Below are 23,909 nucleotides of genomic sequence, written 5' to 3' on the forward strand. Positions count from 1 at the left end.
ATGCGGTAATTAATGTATCCCTGCAATGTATACAATTAGCACATTGCAGATTTGGTTATATGTATCACTTCCTATCTGCATCTTAGTGCTAAATTCTTAAAGTGACAAATGACAAAGCCTCCCAGGTAAATCCGTCACATTAGCTTGTGTCGTCAGTGAGCCAGATGCAGTCTAATACTGTGACTTCCTATTGTAAGTACTAAATATCAGCCACAGACACACAAGGCAGTCCCATTGAAATGTGTCCCCTCCCTCTGGAACTGCCAGCCCGGGCTGCGATAAGCAGAGAAATGGCTTCCTTTAGGAAGCCACTCTCTGCCTTTTGTCAGCCAAATCCATCTTCTATGGGCTGCAGCCAATGCAGTCCATAGAACTTGGTGTTTTGCTCATGTGCAGTACAACTCCCTCTACTGCACATGCATCGGTCCCAGCCCCACCAGATCCATGCCTGGACCCAGCTGACAGGGCTGCCTCACTGGGCAGGCACAGGTATCAGTCAGGTAGGAGCTGCTGCTGTGTGTATATATATATATATATATATATATATATATATATATATATATAAAATGTATTTTATATAAGAATTAGTCATTTATACAGTGTGTGTGCGCATGTATGCATCTATGTGTGTATATAGATATAGATATTTTATGTTTGGTTTCATTATTTAAACATTCACTTTTGCATTTGTGAATTTAAATAACTTATTTCTTATATACATTTTAAATGTATTCATATTGTTACAGAACACCATTTAGAATCAGAATTCTGGGTAGAGTTGTATATTTAAAAACTATACTACCGTACATAAATCCTATTCCTTACAATTATACTGTGAATTTATTAGAGTATTAAATGATAAATACATTGCAAAGATTTGACACGACGTGAAAATAATTAAATCACAATCAATGATCTTTCCAATGTTTGCATCTATTTATTACTTACTGTAATGGATGATGAGATTACAATAAACTCAAGAAAATATGAGAACAGTAACTGTATTTATGATAACGGAATAGTAGATAATGCATATAATTGTATACAAGGATTTACAAGCAAGCAGCCATTCAATGAGAATACAAAATATATCCTCATAATAATGATGAGTTAACACTAGCTGCAATTAATTAATAAAAATATTACTTGAAATTAGAGTTGTTTGTGTACCTTTGATTTGCCTTTCGAGACTCAGGGAGATAAACGTAGATGTCAGCATTGTCCATATAATTTATTTGTAATTATGTGAAAACATATTGATGATGTTTATGCTTTATTTGGAAATTACCTGAATTTTTTTTTCCTGTTTTTTAAGATTCCTTCAGTCACTGAAAAAAATGCATTTCTAAAAATGAATTGTAAAACATGAAAAGAAAATTCAAATTAGTTATATTAAATTGCATGTGTGCAGGTTTAATATTCCAATGTCATGTTCTAGTGTGGATACTATGGCTATAATATTAAATGGTACAGATATAAAAATACATTTCCTATGGAGAGATTATAATCCCAAACAATTAGTACGTAATATCCATTTAAGAAAAAATAGGAAAGCTTTTATTCCCTGGGTTTAGAAGAAAGAAAAAAATTACAATAATTGTTTTCTGGTAATATAACTCATAGGATATCTTTTTCATTTCCACTATATCTAATGCAGAATTTAGATTTATGTAAAATGCGAAAGAAATATCTTTATGAGAAATTTGCATTAAACATATATCTGTTTATATTTTATGTACATATTAATGCCTATGTAAAATGGACTTCATATTAATTTCATAAAAAATAAGTAGATGTTTTTTATAAATTATAAAAAGATAAAAATGTCAATTATGCACAGAATAGTGTAACGCAATATAAATATGTTTTATAGCTTCAGGGAAAAATATTGCAATAAGGTCAATTTTACCAGTCTGATAACACTTGTAGAAATATCGCTCAATTTAAAGATCTCCTGACATTAGTGAAAGAGGTTAATTGGGGTATTAAACACATCCTCTGAGGGACATTAATTTAATTGAATTTGTTTTTCTTACTTAAAACTGATAATACATTTAATTAAACAAACCAGAAGCCTGAACTTCCTAAAATATTTTTTAAATCTAAATAAAACAATATTTATTTTTTATTTGGTTTGTCACCTAAAACAGTAGAGTAATTAATATCTTTTATTAAAATGCATTTTGTTTTAAAAATTGAATGTATTTATATTAGCCTTAGATAAAATATACTTTTCATCTGCATTGTAAAGGTTTATGTCCCTTTTTTATTTATCAATCCATAATCATTAGGGTGGCAATTATTAATCAGAGCAATATAATTTTTTAAATGAAGGTTCTTTACATTAAATTAATATATACAAAAGCTTAATATGTAAACCAAAATATATTTTTTAAAAGTATACGTTTTCTTTATCTCCACGTTGCCTAAAATAAGCATCAAACAAGAGGAAAGAACCAATGATTTGCAAATGTAAATAATTTTATCATGATTGAAATACACATGGTACAGTTTATATTCTAAAATACAAATATACTGCATTTCAATACTGGAGATTGTATATGAGAAAAAAAAAGAAATTTGAAATGTTACATAAATTTACAAAGGAATTATCTTGCAAGTTAACAGCCTAGCAGTAAGTGAGTTTTGTTGAAGATTTCTAATATATGTAGCATTAATACTGGGATTAATAGATGCTCAAGTAAAAAAAAAACTTTTGGTAGTTTGGTACATATAAACAGATTTTGAAAACATTATGTTTCCTTTGGTAAATACACTTATCCATAAATCATAATTACAGTGATATCTTGGCAATTAAATTTAGGGCGGGATGTATTAATATACATCGCCGCCTTTCGCCTGCCAGCCGCATATGTGGCTAGCATCGGGTTGCGATACCTATAATGTGGTGTGCGGGGGTCTCCGTCACATCCCGGGGGCTGTCCTTGTCCCCCTGCGTCTCCTCCTCCCCCCTGCAGCCGGATGTCCTCCCGGCTGTGACACCTGCTGGGGGAGGAGGAGATCGATGGAGGACGTGAAGGGGGGTCGTCCGGACGGCGGGCGGCGATAGAAGCCCATAGGCTTCTATAGGGTATTGCCACGCAGAGATGGGCGGATGGCTAATGGTGCATAGGAAAATGCGATAAAATCCCCGCTTTACCGCATTTTCCCTTTAGTACATCCCGCTTTTAATGAGAGTAGTCACCCAGTGGAAAACAAAACAACTTTTTGAGTTTTATTTTTTGTACGAGTATCTACTATCTACTGTAAATCTCAATTTAATGCTTATCCCCTTAAACAAATATAGGAGATGAATCACTTGAAGCTCATCCCAGTGAGTGATTACATTGGGAAAGAAGACAGCAGGAAGCTACAGACTGAAAGTTATATAGTGGGAGGGGTAAGATTCCCAGCAGCACAGAGTATATCAGGAGATGAGTGATGTGTCAGTGAGGACAGGGCTGCATGTGAAAGGGGCAGTGACATGATATGAGGAAGGGAATATGGGCAGCAGGATGCTGCAGACTGAGAGTTATATAGTGGGAGGAGCAGGGTCCCCAGCAGCACAGAGTATATCAGGAGATGAGTGATGTATCAGTGAGGACAGGGCTGCTTGTGACAGGAGCAGTGACATGATATGAGGAAGGGAATATGGGCAGCAGGATGCTGCAGACTGAGAGTTATTTAGTGGGAAGAGCAGAATGACCAGCATCACAGAGTATTAAATAGCACACCATCTATTCAACCTGATAAGCAGAGCAGCAGTGTAAGAGTGCTCCTCCAAACCTCCGCCCTTGCAGGTCACTGTACCCTGCATGGGGGCGGTGGAAAGCCCCTCAAAAGCATGACTGTTCTGCTCCATACGGGACGGCTGAGGGTCTGACAACATAGCTTGAACTTTTGAATATTATGCAACAATTATGAAATTCCGTACACAAGCCAAAAATTAATATACTCTTTTCATTGAAAAAAATAAATAAATACATATAATTATATCTAATGTTCCCTCTGTGTTATGCTTGGAAAATAATAATTAAATTCAGCAGCTTTTATCTTTGATGTTCTGTTCAATACTTTGGCTAGTATACGTTTGCTTTGGCCCGGAGTTTCCTCTTCAATGTACATAGTTGATGTTGTGGATGTAATTGTGTCACCCCAGTATACCGTGTCTTCCTTTTTTTCCCACTATCTAATGATTTATCTTGACTAGAGGCCCTGTGACAATTTGACTCAAGTGCTACCTCACAGACGAGAGCCACGAGTCAATTTCATCTGGTAGATGGCAGGTAGATAAGAACTCACTAAGTAAAGCAACACAGGAAACCTCGGTATTCAAAAACACAGCTGCTGATCTGCTCTCTGTAACCACACTGCTAGCCCTGTGTGTGTGTGTGTGTGTGTGTATATATATATATATATATATATATATATATAATCTCCACATCCAAATAGGTAGGACTTTGCTATAGATCACCCAGCAGAGAGCCCCCACAGCACTGATATACACAGTTATATCATTTATGGCTGAGAAAGGTCAGGTGCTAACAGGGCTGCCGTCAGAAATTTTGCGGCCCGGGACTGACAAAATTACACCCCTCCCCACCGACGTCCACCCCCGCTACCCCCGGGCCTTTTAACTAACTTTTGGTACCTTATTAGGCTGGGGACCGGGTCTGTGCTGCTGCGCTGCTCTTCAGTCAGTCACTCTCAGTCACGCACGGCGTGACGTCATTATGGTTGGGGGCGGGGCTCCTTCCTTTGCCGATTCCCGGCGGCTGCATAGTTAAATGATGCTGCATCATGTGACTGACTCACTGCGCACAGTCACAATGTGCCGCCGCAGCCGCCAGGCTAATCAACCTGGAGCTGGGCGGCAGGCGGGCGGCCGCGGGGGTGAGTGCCTGCTGCTGGTGAGAGTTGCCCGGGCTCTACCCTCGGTCAGAACCATCGAGGCCCTGGACTCAAGTACACCCAGACCCCCCCTGTCGGCGGCCCTGGGTGCTAATACAGAGTGAGCCTGAATTACACCAACAGAACTGTTATATAGATTGTTGCGAGTATTATATTATTTGCATTCCAGATATTGGTAAATTGGGCAGCATCACAACCAGGGATGCCGACATGTCTTCCTGGCTCCAGTAAAATGGAAGAGGCGTGTCCACTGGATGGGGTGTGGTCAATGGGCGTGTGCTGAGCTGGGGAGAGATGCTGTGCTGCTGCGACAGCCTGTCATATCTCTCGCCCCACTGCAAGGAGGGAGAGGGGGGGAATAGCCCCTCCAGCAGACCCAGGCCTGTAAAAATTAACTGCCTGCCCCCCCCTCTCCACTCCACTGATCAGAAACCTATATACCAGTGATTTTCAACCTATTTACCTTGCGGCACACTAAATAAGATTTAAAAATTGCCAAGGCACACCATGAGATCCCCACAGGGCAAAGCACATTGGCCCCACAGGAAAATATAAAAAAAACTATTGGCCTTCAGGTAACAAAAATCAAATACATTGGCCTCTTTATATGAAAAGAAGAGACCAGTAAATAAGAGTTGCACTGGTGGTGGCTGTAAACTGGTTTGGGCATCTCTAGATCTGGGGGCACACTTGAGAACAGCTCAAGGCACACTAGTGTGCCACGGCACAGTGGTAGAAAAACACTGCTATAGGGGATGTAGCTGTGTGCGAGAATGGAGGGATTCCCTACTTCATGCATATGGGGATAACTAACTTTAGAAAGCAGGTTTTCCGGGATATAGCTGCAAATACACTACTATAATTGGGTTCCTTTATGTTCCGTGCACTTGATACTGTGATGCGCAGTCGGGAAGCATGTACCCCTGTATTATACCCCTGGATGATTGCGGGGGGTCATCGACACTGCACCCACCTCTGTGTTCTGGGAAACAATCCCCCCTCTCAGCTTGTAAATGATAGCACATATTACACAATGTTACTGTGGGATTCCCTGCTGACGTAAACCTCTTTATTCCCCCCACAGAAGCCCAAGTCTTCGGTTGGACGGACCCTCGCATCTGCTACATCCTGGACGGCATACTGTTTCTCTATGCGATCATCATTACTGCGCTTCTCTTCAGAGAGAAAGTAAGAGGCCTCATTCTCCTTCCCTGTACAGAATACAGATAAGCAGGGCCAGCATGTATCCCACGTGTACCCTGGGGATTTCTGTGTATTATATTACAGGGTAACCTGTAGACAGGACACTGCATCTCCTCCATACAGACCCAGCACCCGGAACTACATACACATTCCTCTCACCATCTATATTACTGAGCCATGAATCATGGAATGGTGCCCATCACAGTAAAGGGCAAGATGGCCAACTCAAATGCTACTTCTATTTATTCCTCCCGCATATTATATGAATAATGCCACAACATTTTATGTCAGCGATGCCTCAGAACCTCATTACCCCCTTTATTACACATATTCACCAATAGGCGGGTGCCGGATGATCTCCCGAAAGGTCAGTAGACCGTCATCGGAATCCCAACTGCTAAAAGCCAGACAGTCAGGATCCTGATTTACAGGACCTATTCTCCCTTGATCAGTCCCATATACCAACCTGGCATAGATGCCCCAGGATTATATATACCAGCAGAGGTGCCCATGGGATAATATACACACAGGAAGCAGTGTGCATTGTGATATCTCACCAGGTGCTACATTACCTTTGGTGTAACATGGTCCTGCAGAGATGATTGGCTGGGGTTTATGGCAAGCTGGGCGGGGCAAGCTGGGAGGGGTGAATGCGGTGGGTTACAGGGCTCTAGGTCATACATGGGCATGGCCTTTACCAGTGTTGGTCCTGCTGGCATCACTGCTGCGTTTGTCCCTCTGGCAGTACTCGGCAAAGCCAGCCCGGCCATACCCAAAGTGTCCTACAGCTTGCGGCAAATGCTTGGGTGCCCACAGGACTTTGGGTAAAAAGGCAATTCACCCGTTTACCTGCTGCATCTCTGTCCCATCATTACTAAACCATACAATGCGTATTCAAAATAATAATAATAATAATAATAATAATAATAATAATAATAATATAAATAATAATTGCTCTACTATATCTCCTCCAGTTTGTAAAGAGGCCTCCTATGCCGGGTGAAGAATCATACAGTGTAAGTAATACTCAGTCTTACTGTATCTCTCTCTCTGTTCACACGTTGGGCGGGATGTACTAAGGTAAAAATGCATGATCAATTGTACTAACACCCCCGGCTGCTGCGTTTTTGCCTGCCAGGGTGTGGCGATACCCTATAGAAGCCTATGGGCTTCATATTGCCGCCTGCCGCAGGCACCGTCCCCACTCCCACGAGTCCCCGGCATACAGCACCTCCATCAGACTCCTCCTCCCTCCTTCTGGCTGCAGGGGGAAGGAGGAGGCGGCCAGGACACGTGACCTGCTTCCCTGCCCAGGGATGTGACAGAGACCTAGTCGCATATGTTAGTATGTTAGTACATACTGTATACACTAGCATCGCTGTGGTGGTGCGGCGAGGGGCGGCGATGTATTGCACCAACTTCCTCCGCCGGCATTCGCATTGTTAATAATCGCATATGCACTAACATATGCGATTATTAACGCAAAGGACAGCTCTTGTGTTAAGAGCTGCCTTTGCAATGTGCCTGGCGATGTGTGTGCGGTCGCCGGCGGCTCTCCCCCCTTTTCCTGCTCAGATGGCTGCAGAGGCTACTGGGCTCCACCTCCTCCTCCCTGCACCCGGAAGAGGTGCAGGGAGGAGGAGGTCACTGGTCTGGGCAGCACAGCAGGAGGCTGAGGGGGTTGGCGCGGACCGGCGGGGGTTGTGCGGGGCAGCGGGGGATGCAAAGGGAAGCCCATAGGCTTCTATGGGGTTACGCCAGCTAGAGCCCCAGCGGTGGGACTTTACTGCATATGAAAATGCGCAAAAAACCCTGAAAATTGGGTTTTTAAGGCATTTTTTGTTTAGTGCATCTCGCCCATTGGCTGAACTGGGATTTCTGCAGTTTGTGGATCTTGTGCATCTAGACATCATCTCTGTAATTACATTGATGGCTGCAGCATCATTTTTTGTCAATTTTATGTTATTGGAGAGATTACAGTACACAATAGGGGACCGGGGAGGGTCCTAAGGCTAAAATGGGAATACGTTAATAAGGTTCCGATCAGAACCCTCTATGAGGGAGGAAAGAAGCCCATAGACTTCTATAGCAAAGGCTGGCATTACTCTCTGCAAGTGTCGGACTGGGAGGGGAAGGGCCCACGGGAGGGGGGCAGGGCGGCGTGTGACGTCAGGCGTGGGGTGGGGTCCGACGCGTGATGTTATGACGTCAGCCCACCAGCAGCTCCTTTTCTTTTGACCCGGTGGCTACAGGATGCTTTTGTTATCACTGCTGGGCAGTCATTGGCTACTGATTGACTTGCGGCAATAACAAAAGCAACCTGCAGCTGCCAGGTCAGTCATCCGCTACAGACACAAACCGTTTCTATCAGGCCACGCCCATCTAAAAAGTGGGCGGGGTCAAAATAGTTTGGGCCTACCGGTTAATTCCCCAGGCCAGTCCGAGGCTACCCTCCACACCAAAGCCCTGGCATCCGGGTCATAGCACTCATTGTTCTGTGAGTATATGACATGGATGGATGGTGGGGCTTTTGGGGCACAAAATGTACGTACAGTATGGTGGATGTGCCATTGCATGAATGGGAAATGGACAGGAGACGGTCAATGACATCCACTTGCCCTGTTACAATCATTAAGAATAGATCGCAGGATTTTCACAGGGCGTAACATTGGAAATCTGCCTCGGCCTATCAATTCACTAGTATCTAGTGACATCACTGACATTCCTACATGTTCCTAGTGGATTCACAGGCTGCCGTCTCGTGGACATGGGTTCGGCCCATACAATGAATGACCCCTCTTTGTGTATTAGCACTCCAAGTGGTTTCTATTTTCAGGATCTCAAGTATGGTGATGGGCTGAACCTTGGTACGAATGCACAGACAAGAGGAAAGAGAGGGGTAGGTGGTCATTGTATCAGCGTCTGACTTGTATTATGTCATTATAATTGGCGCTCTTACACATGACGCCTGGTATCAGTGTCTTGCCATAAGACCATATTCGTACATGTGGGGTACTTCTCTGCTGGTCCGGCGGTGAACACTGGCATCTCCTCCCTTTGACCGGCCTTCGGGATGTAGGCCGAAAGGGGGTGACTGCAAGTCTGTATTCAACAGAGCAGACCGCTCAGAGGCTTAGTTATCATTGGAGGGTTAAATGACTGCAATTATGGCCCTGATTCTGCATCACTCAGAACGGGGCGAATTTGGCCCTGTTCCGACATTTGGGGATCTGCACAAGCGCATATTTACGCATGAAGAGGCAAACCAGAGCGATTTCCATGGGCTTAGAGCAGACATTTTTGCCTTTTACTTGTTTATCACACTGCCCATTTCTGCAAGTTCCCTGAGTACAGTATATCCTAGATGGATGTTGAACAATTGCCGCGCACTTGTACATCACATTGTGTGAACGCCTTTAATTGGCCGATATTTGCTGCAGCCAGATACAAAGCAGATAGCAAGGGCGGCTGTAGCGGAGGTTGTTCTTAACCTCAGGGGAGATTGCTATCAGCCATCTGATTCCCATTGCGTCCATGCCACAATGTATGAAAGAGCGGGCAGGCTCTCCCTCCCTCCCTCCCTCGTCTGGGTGCAGGAGCAGAACTGAAGTGATGGCGAGACGTGGAGGCGAACGCGTCACACAGCCGCAGCCACACTGGAAAACAAACAACAAAAAGCTTCTTCAGGCTTTGAAATGCAGAGGCGGCTTTGTACTTTGCAGAAGATAGGAGCAGGGATTTACAGACGTTACTCTCACTAACTGATGTATTCCCAGCAAAGGCCGCAGCTTCTACATACACAAAATACAAATGTGCAAGTCTATCTGGGGCCGCAATGAGGTACACATCCATGCTGAGAGGTTTTTCCTCTCTCAGATGTACACATTAATCTAACCATGTTTTCCAGATTACCCCATAGGACCAATAAACTTCAAACATTAAAACACAGGGCCTCATTGTTTGACACACTTCTAGAGTAACATACAATGCATCGGATGCATGGCAAACCACCAGTTCCACCACCAGGGTATCCCGTGCTCTGTGTGACCCCATTGGCCACACCGCCCTCCTTATGGCCCTGCTCCCCCCAGATGACTGAAGGCCCCTTAGAACAGTGATTTGATGGTATCTAGTGCAGGTCAAACAGATGAGCATGCAGTCATTTGAGCTGCTGTGACATCACTGTCCCTGTGCATGAAAACATCCCATAGAACAAATACTGAAAATAACCCCAATGTGCCATGCCGTAGTCCTTACATAGTCAACAGAAGGAGGCTGTGAAGCTGTCAGATTTATCAAGCCCAGGCATCTAATACCATGTTTACATGACAGTCACTGTAGCCAATGGACTAGCTACCTTTTTGGGCAGAGAGATCCATAGGATCCTTCTCCTGTGCTGACCACTTGCACATGCGGAGACCAACATCGGCGCATGCGCAGTGCCCAATTTCCCAATAGGCAAGTGAGGCATAAGCCTACGGGTGGCACCTGCTAGGCCGGGCAGGTTTGTTTGCAGGGCTGCCGCGGCACCACCTCCCGTGCTGTCTTCTTTGCACTTATTTCCCACAGACGCCTTCAGCAGCATTAGAATGTTTGGGGTGCTGTATACCCCGCTGCTTCCCTGCTGCTGTGCGACCACCTACATCAGAGTCAGGCGCAATGTCCTGGTTATGGTATAAAACATAGACTGACTCATGGTAGACAGTCACATGGTTGACATGGTTCAAAAGGTCGACATGGTTTAAAGGACGACTTGAAAAAGGTTGACATCGTCAAAAGGCCAACAGACAAAAGGTCAACATAGAAAAAGGTCTACATGAGTTTTTAATGTTTTTAGGGTGTCTATGTTGACATAAGTCGACATGGACACTGTCTAAGTGTACTGTGTCCCCTCGCATGGCTTGCTGCACTCGCCATGCTTCGGGCTCGGTGCCTCATTGCACTCGGCACACTATTTTATTCTCCCTCCATGCCCTAGTGGATGGTAGGGCATGAAATACCGCCCGTCGGCACATGTCGGCTGAAAATTTTGTAAAAAATGCATGTCGAGCTTTTTCATGGCGACTTTGTTCATGTTGACCTTTTGACCATGTCGAACTTTCAACACTGTCGACCTATTGTGTGTCGACCTTTAAACCCTGTCGACCTTTTGACTGTCTACCTTTTGACCCTGTTGACCTTGTGGCTGTCTACCATTAGTGGTCGACCATGAGTCAGTCTATGATCAGTCCGGATACCCAATGTCCTACAGATGTCTACGGAGCTGATTCTAGAATCATGGCCATGTGACACGCTAAGGCTCGGGCAACAAGCTTGCAGGTCACTGTGATGCACTGGTGCTTTTTAATACATCTACACGTGTTTTATTTATGTATAATATACTTATTCCTAATTGTCTCTTCTCTCAGCCACAGAACGCGAAGGTCCAGGAGAACTCTGTCTACCATGTAAGTGTCAGCCGGTAGGAGAGGAGCGAATAGTGACATAGGAATTGTGTATACGCTGTATGAGGAAGCTCTGTGTGTACGCTGAATGAGGAAGCTCTGTGTGTACGCTGTATGAGGAAGCTCTGTGTGTACGCTGTATGAGGAAGCTCTGTGTGTACGCTGTATGAGGAAGCTCTGTGTGTACGCTGTATGAGGAAGCTCTGTGTGTACGCTGTATGAGGAAGCTCTGTGTGTACGCTGTATGAGAAAGCTGTGTGTGTACGCTGTATGAGGAAGCTCTGTGTGTACGCTGTATGAGGAAGCTCTGTGTGTATGCTGTATGAGGAAGCTCTGTGTGTACACTGTATGAGGAAGCTCTGTGTGTACGCTGTATGAGGAAGCTCTGTGTATACGCTGTATGAGGAAGCTCTGTGTGTACGCTGTATGAGGAAGCTCTGTGTGTACGCTGTATGAGGAAGCTCTGTGTGTACGCTGTATGAGGAAGCTCTGTGTGTACGCTGTATGAGGAAGCTCTGTGTGTACGCTGTATGAGGAAGCTCTGTGTGTACGCTGTATGAGGTAGCTCTGTGTGTACGCTGTATGAGGAAGCTCTGTGTGTACGCTGTATGAGGAAGCTCTGTGTGTACACTGTATGAGGAAGCTCTGTGTGTACGCTGTATGAGGAAGCTCTGTGTATACGCTGTATGAGGAAGCTCTGTGTGTACGCTGTATGAGGAAGCTCTGTGTGTACGCTGTATGAGGAAGCTCTGCGTATACGCTGTATGAGGTAGATCTGTGTATACGCTGTATGAGGTAGCTCTGTGTGCACAATGTATGAGGAAGCTCTGTTTGTACGGGATGCAGTTTAAATCCTGGTGGTCGGGATCCCGGCGTTCAGAATCCCGACGCTGGAATCCCGACCGCCGAAATGCCGACATTTTCTCCCTCCGTGGGTGTCCACGACACCCCTGGAGGGAGAATAAATTAGCGTGCCGAGCATAGCGAGGCGCCGGGCCCGCAAGGGGGGGTGATTCACGTCCCCCCCTTGTCGGAATTTCGGCGGTCGGGATTCCGGCGTCGGGATTTTGAACACCGGGATCCCGACCGCCGGGATTTCATACTGAATCCGTTTGTACGCTGTATGAGGAAGCTCTGTTTGTATGCTGTATGTGGAAGCTCTGTGTATAAGCTGTATGAGGAAGCTCTGTGTGTACGCTGTATGAGGAAGCTCTGTGTGTACGCTGTATGAGGTAGATCTGTGTATACGCTGTATGAGGAACCTCTGTGTATATGCTGTATGAGGAAGCTCTGTGTGTACGCTGTATGAGGAAGCTCTGTGTGTACGCTGTATGAGGAAGCTCTGTGTGTACGCTGTATGAGGAAGCTCTGTGTTCACGCTGTATGAGGAAGCTCTGTGTGCACGCTGTATGAGGAAGCTCTGCGTATACGCTGTATGAGGTAGATCTGTGTATACGTTGTATGAGGTAGCTCTGTGTGCACAATGTATGAGGAAGCTCTGTTTGTACGCTGTATGAGGAAGCTCTGTTTGTACGCTGTATGAGGAAGCTCTGTGTATACGCTGTATGAGGAAGCTCTGCGTATACGCTGTATGTGGAAGCTCTGCGTATATGCTGTATGAGGAAGCTCTGTGTATACGCTGTATGAGGTAGATCTGTGTATACGCTGTATTCGGTAGCTCTGTGTGCACGCTGTATGAGGAAGCTCTGTGTGTACGCTGTATGAGGAAGCTCTGTGTGTACGCTGTATGAGGAAGCTCTGCGTATACGCTGTATGAGGTAGATCTGTGTATACGCTGTATGAGGTAGCTCTGTGTGCACAATGTATGAGGAAGCTCTGTTTGTACGCTGTATGAGGAAGCTCTGTTTGTACGCTGTATGTGGAAGCTCTGTGTATACGCTGTATGAGGAAGCTCTGCGTATACGCTGTATGAGGAAGCTCTGTGTATATTCTGTATGTGGAAGCTCTGTGTATATGCTGTATGAGGAAGCTCTGTGTATACGCTGTATGAGGAAGCTCTGTTTGTACGCTGTATGAGGAAGCTCTGTGTATACGCTGTATGAGGAAGCTCTGTTTGTACGCTGTATGAGGTAGATCTGTGTATACGCTGTATGAGGTAGCTCTGTGTGCACAATGTATGAAGTAGATCTGTGTGAACGCTGTATGAGGTAGCTCTGTGTGTACACTGTATGAGGTAGATCTGTGTATACGCTGTATGAGGAAGCTCTGTGTATACGCTGTATGAGGAAGCTCTGTGTGTATACGATGTATGAGGAAGCTCTGTTTGTACGCTGTATGAGGAAGCTCTGTGTGTACGCTGCATGAGGAAGCTCTGTTTGTATGCTGTATGAGGAAGCTCTGTGTATACGCCGTATGAGGAAGCGCTGTGTATACGCTGTATGAGGAAGCTCTGTGTGTACGCTGTATGAGGAAGCTCTGTGTATACGCTGTATGAGGAAGCTCTGTGTATACGCCGTATGAGGAAGCGCTGTGTATACGCTGTATGAGGAATCTCTGTGGCCGTGCTGTTATGGTGTTACAGTGGCTGCTGCCGTCACGTGTGTGCGCAAATGTCCATCTGATAGATAACAAATGCCCATGTTCTGTTGCTTTAATTGTGTACAGAAAATTGTGTACTGAAAGTAGCCATGTTTGGTGTGCCCCACAAAATGTGCCGTTAAGCTCCCCATTGTGTTCTGATTAATATACATAAGACCCATTAAAGTTCTGCAATGAATATTTGTATGTGTACTATTTTAGGATCTTCAGAGGGACAAGATGAATGAATCATACAGCGATATTAACGTAAAAAAGGTCAGTGGTTTGTGCCTGTATTCATATGCAGCATGATATATACAGACGTATATACTTCATCTGCCTCAGCATTGAGGGGACGACGCCGTCTCCTCCCGTTCCCCAACTACAGACCCTGCTACATTGGACAATTTTATTGGTATGGTCGTTGGGTTGACCAACTTTACGTCGACTGCATTGGGTGGAGCACTGAAGGCCAACAGGCCTTAGGTTGACACCTGAAATAGGTCAACATGTGTAAGGCCGACAGGGTGTGAAGCTCAACACAAGCATTCGATCGACAATTGGTAGGTCAACAGCCAAAAAGGTCAACATGAGTTTTCACATTTTATGTCCCGAATGTCGACACAGTCGACATGGACACCGTCAAAGTGTACTGCGTCCGCTCGCCATGCTTCGGGCACACTATTTTATTCTCCCACCACGCCATAGTGGATGGTAGGGCATGAAATACCACCTGTCGGCATGTGTCGGCTCAAAAAAACACATGTTGACCTTTTGACTGTCGACCTTCCCATTGTCGATCTAACCTATTTTACGTGTCGACCTAAGGCCTGTTTTGTTTCTGTGCGGGGCAAATACTGGCTGCATTATTCTTACATTTAGATTTCAGTTTGAACGCACCCCACCCAAATCTAACCCCCTCTGCACATGTTACATCTGCCCCACCTGCAGTGCAGCATGATTTTGCCCACTTTGAGAACAAATTTTCTCTGGGATCAGGTCTGAATTAGGCCCCATTTCCCCAGTGATTTGAGTAATGGCAATGCGTTATAATACCAAACCTCCCACGCGCAGCAGCAGCGCTGTCCGGCGATGCGAGGTCGGGAGCCTTTCTCACTGTACTGCTCAGCAGTGGTGTATAAACCATATTCCCAGCTGTCAAAGTGTATGGGAGCAGGTCGTGTGGGGTTGTGGGTCCATATGTACTGCGCACCCTGCACATGTTCTAGATGCTGCACTGATGTGAATACTATATTTAGGAGCCATGTGCAGCTTTGTACATAATACTGTATACCAGTATAGAGAATGGGCATGAGAATTGCACATACACACCGGTACGCCGACAGGCCGGCTGGCCCCTGCTAAAATGGAGGGAGTGTGGCCAAAGGGCGGGTGGTGGTGGCTACAGCCATATTAATAAAAAATAAAAAAAAACTGAGGGAGAGAGAGGACAGGCTGCCTCTGCCCCTCTCCCCTCGCTCAGAACACGGCACGAGAAGCGCGTGCTAGGCTGGGGAAAGAGGCTGTGTTGCGGCGGCAGTAGCAGCCTGTCCTCACTCTCCCCAATGACCGGCTCCCTGCAATGGGGGAAGAGGGAGAGGGATTCCCCCCTCTTAACGCCACTACATACATATACTGATAACATACTGAGACTTACACCCAGCACACATGGCAACTTAGGGAAGTGATACCGGGGGTTATTACATTTGCACCTGCGATTAAGGGCGCCCACACCACACACTCTGCATCCAGTGTTTAATAATTCCCCCCCGGAGTCCCGTGATGAAGGCAGAGGCAGTGGTACCCAGAAGGGCCCTAGACTGAAAGCTGAGGGTCCCCTTTTTCCATGGGTACAAGAATTTAAAAAATCGACCCTGGGGAACCGGAGATATCTGACTTCAAATCAGTGGTCCCCATCCAAACCTGTTAATTGCTATTCTCAGTCAGATATTACAGGTTCTGTCTGACTTCGAGTTTTTCTGAGGGTATATCCAGGGCTGGCAACAGAAATCTTGGGGCCCTGTACAATGATATTTCTGGGGCCCCCCACCTAATCTCAAATCCACACATCCCTCTTCTGGATGAGCCTCATAACCTTTTGCTTCTCCAGATCCTGTTTTCAGGTGCAGACTTCTCTCATTCTCAGTCCTGCTGGCCTGGCTCCTGGCTGCTGCTTCCTGCTGGCTCCTGTCTGCTGCTTCCTGCTGACTCCCGGCTACTGCTGGCCTGTCACTTTTACAAAATAATGCCAAGTACAGGAGCCAGAGACTGAGGCCACAGTGCCAGCAGCGGGTACGTCTGTGCAACTGCGGCCCCAGGCGGTATGCACACACAGAGTAGATGGCTGAGCACCGAGCAGCAGGGCGCACACACAGTAGACAGCAGTGGCACACTGTGAGTCAGTCAGACTCAGCCACACACAGATGGTGCACAGTAGACGGCCGGGCCATGAGGGTCACTGACAGGCCAGTTAGTAAAGGCTGTGGCCGTGTTTGGGCATGGAGGCTCTGGGGCCCATCGGATCACTGAGGCCCGTCACACTTGTCCCCCTTGACCCCCCCTGTCGCCTGCCCTGGGTATATCAGGGTTGCTGACTTTTAAATGTTCCTCCCCAGGAGAAGCCCAGAGAGGAGACTTTCCTTATCCATGATCGGGTGGGGGGTGCTTGACTGTGATGTCATTAAGCCCGCCCCCATTACGGAAAAATAGGAGAAATGACTGATCTCCATGGAGGGGGCGGGGCTAAAATGACACGATTGAGGCATTTACATGCCGCGATTCAGGGGGCTCCCCCAGATTCCGGGAGGGTTGCCCACCCTTCCGGGGGCCGGGAGGGGGACCCGATTTCACTGAGACTCCCGGCAACCCTGGGGTATATTCCAAAAGCTGGGACTCTTCCCCTTTGAGGAACACTAGTAGCTTCTCTCTACTGTTCCCAGAACCAGAGATATCAGCCTTCCAGCAGCTGGTTACTGCTCCAGCTCCACACACCTGGTATATAGTTTTATATTCTCGTTGGCAGATTGCTCTGCCTCCTGAACTCTGATCTCCTAGTCCCCAGTACCATTTGGTAGGTGGGATTCTCTAATTCCATTAAAATCTAAGAAATCTATTTCTGGGAACTGGAGATATCTGCAGTCAAGCAAGCTGTCCTCCCACCAGAAAATTATGGATAATAAGCCCACTCCTCTATACACCCCTCCTCTGTGTATTAAACATCCTCTACCACCCTAAAAGTTATGTATTAGGGCCCCTTTATTTAACCCAATGCCACCTTCTCCCACTCCATCTCCCACCATGTGCAGTAAAGGGGTAATTAGTGGAAATTACTGATCCAGGCCCTACATGCTGAGCGGTTGATATAATACCCCCTACCACCCGCGGGACATCAAAGCTTCCGCTCATAGCACCCTCCACCCCTACCGCTGGAGGATAGGTAGGGGCCCCAATACATTGCTATGCCCAGGGGTCTACACTGCTGCTGTTATATATATGTGTGTGTGTGTGTGTATATATTATTATTATTTATATACATTTGGTCTATCTATAATACTTTAACTGACCCGGCATATACTGGTTCACCTAAGTGTCCAACTCCGTGCTTTGCTCCGCCCCTCTCAGGAAACCCCCTTCTGAAAATCCTGTGTTTGCCCCTGAGAGGTGCTGCTGGAAACACTGGAAAAATGGCAGCCGCGCCATTTTTACGGAGGTCTGTGTATGCGCAATAGAGTGTGAGCGCTCTAGTGTCACACTGGGTCTGCAGAGAGGAGGGGCCTGAACAGAGGAGGCTGCACATGGGCCTCATCCTCCAATACAATGGTGTACAGTCGTTAGGTCGACAATAGTATGGTCAACATGCATTGGTTAGACCACTAAAGATCAACATGAATTAAGGTCGACACGCCTGAACGTCGACATGGGGTTTTTCTTTTTTGAGTGGACAGCTGAAGCGCAGCGAGCCATGCGAGGGGACGCAGTGCAATTTTTTAGTGTCCATGTCAACTTTTGAGTGTAGACCTAGCCCATGTCGACCTAATGCATCAGTCGACCAAATGTCTCTGTCTACCTAATGTCCCCGTCGATCCTAACCCCATGTTGACCTTCAGATGTGTCGACATTGATGCATGTCGACCATCAGTGGTCGACACAATGCATGTTTATTGTTGACCCAATAAAATAAGGTCGTATTCAAGGACTAACAAAGTTGAATTGAAGCAGAGGATTCCGATGTCAGTAATGAATAATAAAGCAGACAGTTTCCTCCTCTGCAACGTCCGGGCAGAGCTGGCGTCCCGCTTGCTGTATGTACAGTAAGACACCAGGTGGCACAGTAGGCACAGACTATAACATGTCTCTCGTCGGCTTCTTCCAGCTCAGGAAATGAGACGTGTTCCACGGCTGTTCCTCTGTAAGTACACGGTCAGCGGAAGGCTCGGCGTTCTGGCAGCAGGTGCAACACATTAGGAATGGGGTCTCTCTCTTCTCTTACAAGAGCAGTGGAAGACAGTCTTTAGTTATGGTAGGGAATGCTGGGACTTGTAGTTGCACAACAGCCAGAGAGCCACAGGTTATGTACCCTGCATGTTGTGTGTGTTATTCTAATGTTATAGCATTTCCCGACGGGGCGGCAGGGCACACACTGGTAGGAATCAGCGGTAATGGTACAGAAGATACCAACCTGCGCACTACATACAGCACAGACATGGTGTTTGTACAAAGCATTACTTATAGTAATTGGATAGATATCATTCCCATGGTCCACGGTGCACCTGCGCAAGACCTCCGTGTGATCGCAGGCCGTACACTGGCTGATGGACAACTGACAGCCTTTGTTGGCAGCATGGCGGCATTTTCCGGGGGGTACCCCAGAGAACACAGTTGGGAGGGCCACTGACGTCATCAGGATTTCTATTTGACACATGGTCTCTGGAGATTTGCAGCCCAGCGATCAGGTATCAGGCCCATTGTCTGTGAGCTATACGACACCGTCACAATGTAGGACCACCAGTATATACAGTATCTCCAATTCACATGATCACACTTTACAGCACTTAGTATGTAACTATAGTGTCCACCACATTACAATGAATAAATCAGATTATGGCACATGACAGTGGCCTCCCAGTTCATATTATACCACATGACAGGGGCCTCCCAGTTCATATTATACCACATGACAGTGGTCTCCCAGTTCATATTATACCACATTACAGTGGCCTCCCAGTTCATATTATACCACATTACAGTGGCTTCCAGTAGATATTATACCACACTACAGTAGCCTCCCATTCATATTATACCACATGACAGTGGCCTCCAATTCAGATTATGCCACAGGGCTCCTCTAGGGGGGTGGGGTGGGGGCACTCAGTCAGTAGTAATGCTGCTTGTAGATGACTACGTGACATCAAGCCAAGACCTGGATGACCGACAACAATCTTATACAAAGGCGCTGCGTGAATAATCACATTTATATCCCAGGCCAACATACCATTTTTGGAGTTTGCTGAATATTAGGCCCTATATATATATATATATATATATATATATATATATATATATATATATATATATATATATATATATATATATATAATGAATGGGCGTGTTCATAGGAATAGACTGTAAATGCATTGTATATGTTTGATGTGTATATAATACACATCGGTTTCCCATATTGTGAATGGTTAAAGTGTAATTCCCCTCAAGAACTCTCACCCCAGCCGGCTCCGATGATAAATAGGACTAAAACAAATTCTGGATACAGAAGACAAAATAAAATAAAAATGTATTTTTTTCCTGTCCGTGTGTACATTTGTAACAGTGTCTGTCGGAGCCGCTGTGGTTTGGACAAAGAATATATATAATGAAAATCGTCTTACAAATCGCTCTGTGTCATCAGGTTTCCTCAGGAGAACCCATACTGGTCCAGCCAAAAACTTGGATCAATAAATTTCAGAGTATTTTTGTCCTCAGTATGGGGCTGGAGCTCATCTCTCTGCTCTGGGAGTCATCAATCGTGAAGTTGACATGCTGACACACATCAAAACACTGCAAAATTCTGTCCCCGTGGCCGTGTCCTGGATGCGTTCCTATTGCCTTAGTGAGGGCTATATTTCTGACATTAATATATAATAGTTCACACTTTTGTATTATACCAGGAGTTCAAGAAGTCCCTCCGCAGTGACTGCGCTCAGTGAGTCTCCCCGCAGAGACGTCTCCCCGCAGACAATTGCACTAGAATACAATATCATTGTTTTTAAACACAATACAAGATAATTTGTTACATACTTATGTACATTATTAAGGGCCAGAATATATCAAGCTTTAAAAAGTTATAAAATGGAGAGTAATAAACAACCAGCCAATCAGTTGCTACCTGTCACAGATTGGGTTTGAAAAATGACTGTTAGGAGCTGATTGGTTGTTTATAACTCTCCATTTTAGCACTTTTTGAAACTTGATGTATCTGGCCCTCTATCTATCCAAGATTTGATAAATCTCCCCCAAATGTAGACTAAGGGGGGTATTCAATCCCCTCCCACTATTTCCAATGAGGGAAAAAGCAGCGGGGGCCTGTCTTTCCTGACAGCATTAAACAGGCATCTCGGCAGAACGGACCTGACTTTGAAAGCAGTCTGGCCGTTCTGCCGAGAGCGGCGGTGGATTGTTGAGCTCATGGCCGTATCTCGACGATTCACGGCTGTTTCTCACAGACACGCCTCCTTTTCGGTACTCGGCAGGCGGGACATTGAATGGTATGCCCTAACCCCCCAAACCACATCCAATTGGCAGTTGGGATCTGGCGGTGGCATCTCCAATGACTCCGGTCTTCCGACTGCGAGTTGGGATTCCAGCGTTGGTATTTTGACTGCCGTCATCCCACAGGGCAGAGGGACAGTAGCATTTATTAATGAAGCCCATTTGCAGACACAATCTTTATTTGCAGCAGCACCCACACTGCATTAGACAAATACTGTGATCCTTCCCCTTTGTAGATTATAACAAAGAATAATGCTCTTGTCCATTACTGGGCCCTTTATGTGCAACGTTCCAACAGAACACGGAATAAAAAACCTGAGACAGGTCCCCCGCGGGTGACGTATTTATTCTGATAATGTCGGATAGTTTGCCCGTATATATTTATAAAATAAAGAGAAATGGCACCGAGCAGATCCAGAAGGCCGTTCTTTATATCTGGCTGGCGCAGAGAGGCTGAGCGCGAAGACTTTTATTGCAATGTACAACTATCTGGGGAGGGAGCGGAGTGTGGAATAATAAAAAAAGAAAGTGACAAGTAAAAAATAATAATAACGTTTTTCTCCTCTCAAACCCCTTCGGTGAGACAGGCTGAGAAATGGTCCTCTCGGCAGACAGCGCATTAGAGCGGTGTAACAGATAACAGCATCACCCGAAGATGTCTCCTCAACCCCTTCCCCGACCCAGGGAGACGTCATTAGATCCTTACTTACTAATCACTGTATCCTCTGATTTGCAAAATGACAATTAATAATTTTTTTTCTATATTTTGTATTTACAGCAGCCAAGAAAACCGGGGAGAGGAAACGAAACCCTCTACCAGGTAACACCCCAATCTGAGATATATAACACCCCAAATCTGTCTATGTCTATTTGATCTCACAGGCTGCAGACCCCCGAGATTTATTTATTTCCCACCAGAGCTATTCCACTGCGTGAAACTCTTCTGGATTTCCCACCTGGGCTGCATTAAACGAATTGTTGGCAACAGTGTTTTCAAAGCACCCAATTATTTATGAATGGATCCCGGGTTACCGCTATTGGGAAATATCTGGGAAAGATTGGGGTTTGCAGCTTAACAAAAGGCGCCGTTGCCTTTTCTAATGACTGAGTTTATCTGTTCCATCTGCCGGCTTTTAGGTACTCGCCGAGCAGATTCTGACCACTCGTATTGGTCCAGGGAGCATTGCTTAATAGAACGGGAGAAAGCGAACACATTCCAGTCCATGTGAATGTCGCCACCGTCTCAAATAACCCAGAGGCCACATTTTTAGGCATTTGTTTTGGAGAGAGAGGGGGAAGAGAAAGAGGAAGAGAGAGAAAGAGGGAGGAAGAGAGGAAGGAGAGAGAGAGAGGGAGAGCAGATAAAGAGGGAGAGAGGGACAGAAAGAGGTGGGGGGAGAGGTGAGGAGGGAGAAAGGGGAGAGCATAGATAGAGAGGGAGAGCAGAGAGAGGGGGAGGAAGATGGAGAGAGGGGGGCAGATAGGAGGGGGGGTAAGAGGGGGGAGAGAAAAGCGGAGGAGAGAGCGAGGGAGGGGGGATAGGGAGAGTCAGGAGAGGGGGAAGCGGGTGGAGAGAGAGCAGGAAAGAAGAGCACAGGGAGAGAGAGGGGGAAAGGAAAAAGGAATGGAGACAAAGAGGGAGGAAGGAGAGAGAGGGGAAGAGAAAGAGGGGAAGAGAAAGAGGAAGGGAGAGAAAGAGGGAGGAAGGAGAGAGAGGGAGAGCAGAGAGGGGGGATAGAGAGCAAGAAGAGAGGGAGAGAGATAGGAAAGAGAGAAAGAGAAGGAGAGCAGATAGAGGTGGGGGGGAGGAGGTAGAGGTAGGAGAGAGAGCAGAGAGAGTGGGAGAGGAAGAGAGGGGGATAGCGTGAGCAGAGAGAGGGGGGAGAGAGGGAGAGATATAGGAAGGAGAGAGAGGAGAGCAGAGAGAGGTGGGGGAGGAGAGGAGGAAGAGGTGGGAGAGAGAGGTGGGGGAGGAGAGGGGGAGAGCATAGATAGAGCCGAGAGAGGAAAAAGAGAGAGGGATGGGAGAGAGAAAGGTGGGGAGAAAGCGAAAGGGAGAGCAGAGAAAGAGAGAGGGGAGTAAGGGAGAGAGAGAGGGGGGGAGAGCAGAGAGAGAGATAGATGGGTGTAGAGAGAGGGGGGGCAGATAGAGAAGGGGAGAGGGAGAAAAAAAGGGGAGAGGGAAAGCAGAGAGAAGGAAGTGGAACGAGGGAGAGAGAAGGAGAGCAGAGATAGAGAGGGGGGAAGATGGAGAGAAAGAGAGAGAGGGGGAGGAAGAGAGAGGGGCTGAGAGGGGGAGGAAGAGAGAGGGGCTGAGAGGGGGAAGCAAGGGAGAGAAGGTGGGGGGGACGGACTGATATCTGCCATGGTACATCCATTTTCATCTGCGCCAACCTCACGTGGGTGGTACATTTTCCATGCAGCACAAGATGGTTTTCCAGATTCTAATTTTGCACATCGTCACTGGATGCAAGGGGTGTGACTACATTTCACTTTCTGCATGCAGGGTAAATACTGACTGCTTTTGCATGTAGTAATTATATACTGAGAGGTAAATTTACTAAGATGGTTCTATTGAAGATGGGTTGCATAGCAACCGATCATTCTACTGTACTTATTTAGCAGCTTATAGAAGAAAATAGAATCTGATCGGTTGCTATCATCCCATCTTCAATAGAACGCCCATCTTCGTAAGATTTTGAGTGTAAGGGCAGGAGAGGAAGAAGGGCTGCAAAATCAGTGCCTGCACAATATATATATGTGTGTGTGAGTGTGTGTGTGTGTTGATTCTGGGCACAAAGATGGGCAATAACCAAGTCTCTGCGGGCTGTAGGGTGATTGCATCTAAGGCCAATCCAACTCTCTCTGCACATGTTACATCTGCCCCATCTGCAGTGCAGCACGGTTTTGCCCATTTTGAGAACAAATTTGTCCCATGATGAGCTCTTAATTAGGCCCAATGTTCTCAGACGTTTATTTTCTTTGACCCCCAAATATTACAGTATTATTTGCCGCCTTTGAGTAACATTTCTTTAATTGTTATTCTTTATT

The 23,909-nt window shown here is 46.1% G+C and overlaps 1 protein-coding gene across 2 annotated transcripts in view; it reads left to right on the forward strand.

Annotated features, from left to right (window-relative positions):
- Window positions 1-23,909, forward strand: part of CD247 (CD247 molecule) — a 129,573-nt gene that overhangs the window by 105,242 nt on the left and 422 nt on the right. The window contains exons 2-7 of one of the 2 annotated variants that reach the window (XM_083170931.1): window positions 5,996-6,099; window positions 7,089-7,130; window positions 8,951-9,013; window positions 11,523-11,561; window positions 14,319-14,372; window positions 21,637-21,678. In XM_083170931.1, coding sequence (XP_083027057.1) covers window positions 5,996-6,099; window positions 7,089-7,130; window positions 8,951-9,013; window positions 11,523-11,561; window positions 14,319-14,372; window positions 21,637-21,678 — 344 coding nt within the window. The remainder of the gene's footprint in view (window positions 1-5,995; window positions 6,100-7,088; window positions 7,131-8,950; window positions 9,014-11,522; window positions 11,562-14,318; window positions 14,373-21,636; window positions 21,679-23,909) is intronic. The other variant, XM_083170932.1, reaches the window with a different exon arrangement.

The sequence above is a fragment of the Crinia signifera genome, chromosome 2, assembly GCF_055691185.1.
Source record: "Crinia signifera chromosome 2, ASM5569118v1, whole genome shotgun sequence".
Classification (NCBI taxonomy): domain Eukaryota; kingdom Metazoa; phylum Chordata; class Amphibia; order Anura; family Myobatrachidae; genus Crinia; species Crinia signifera.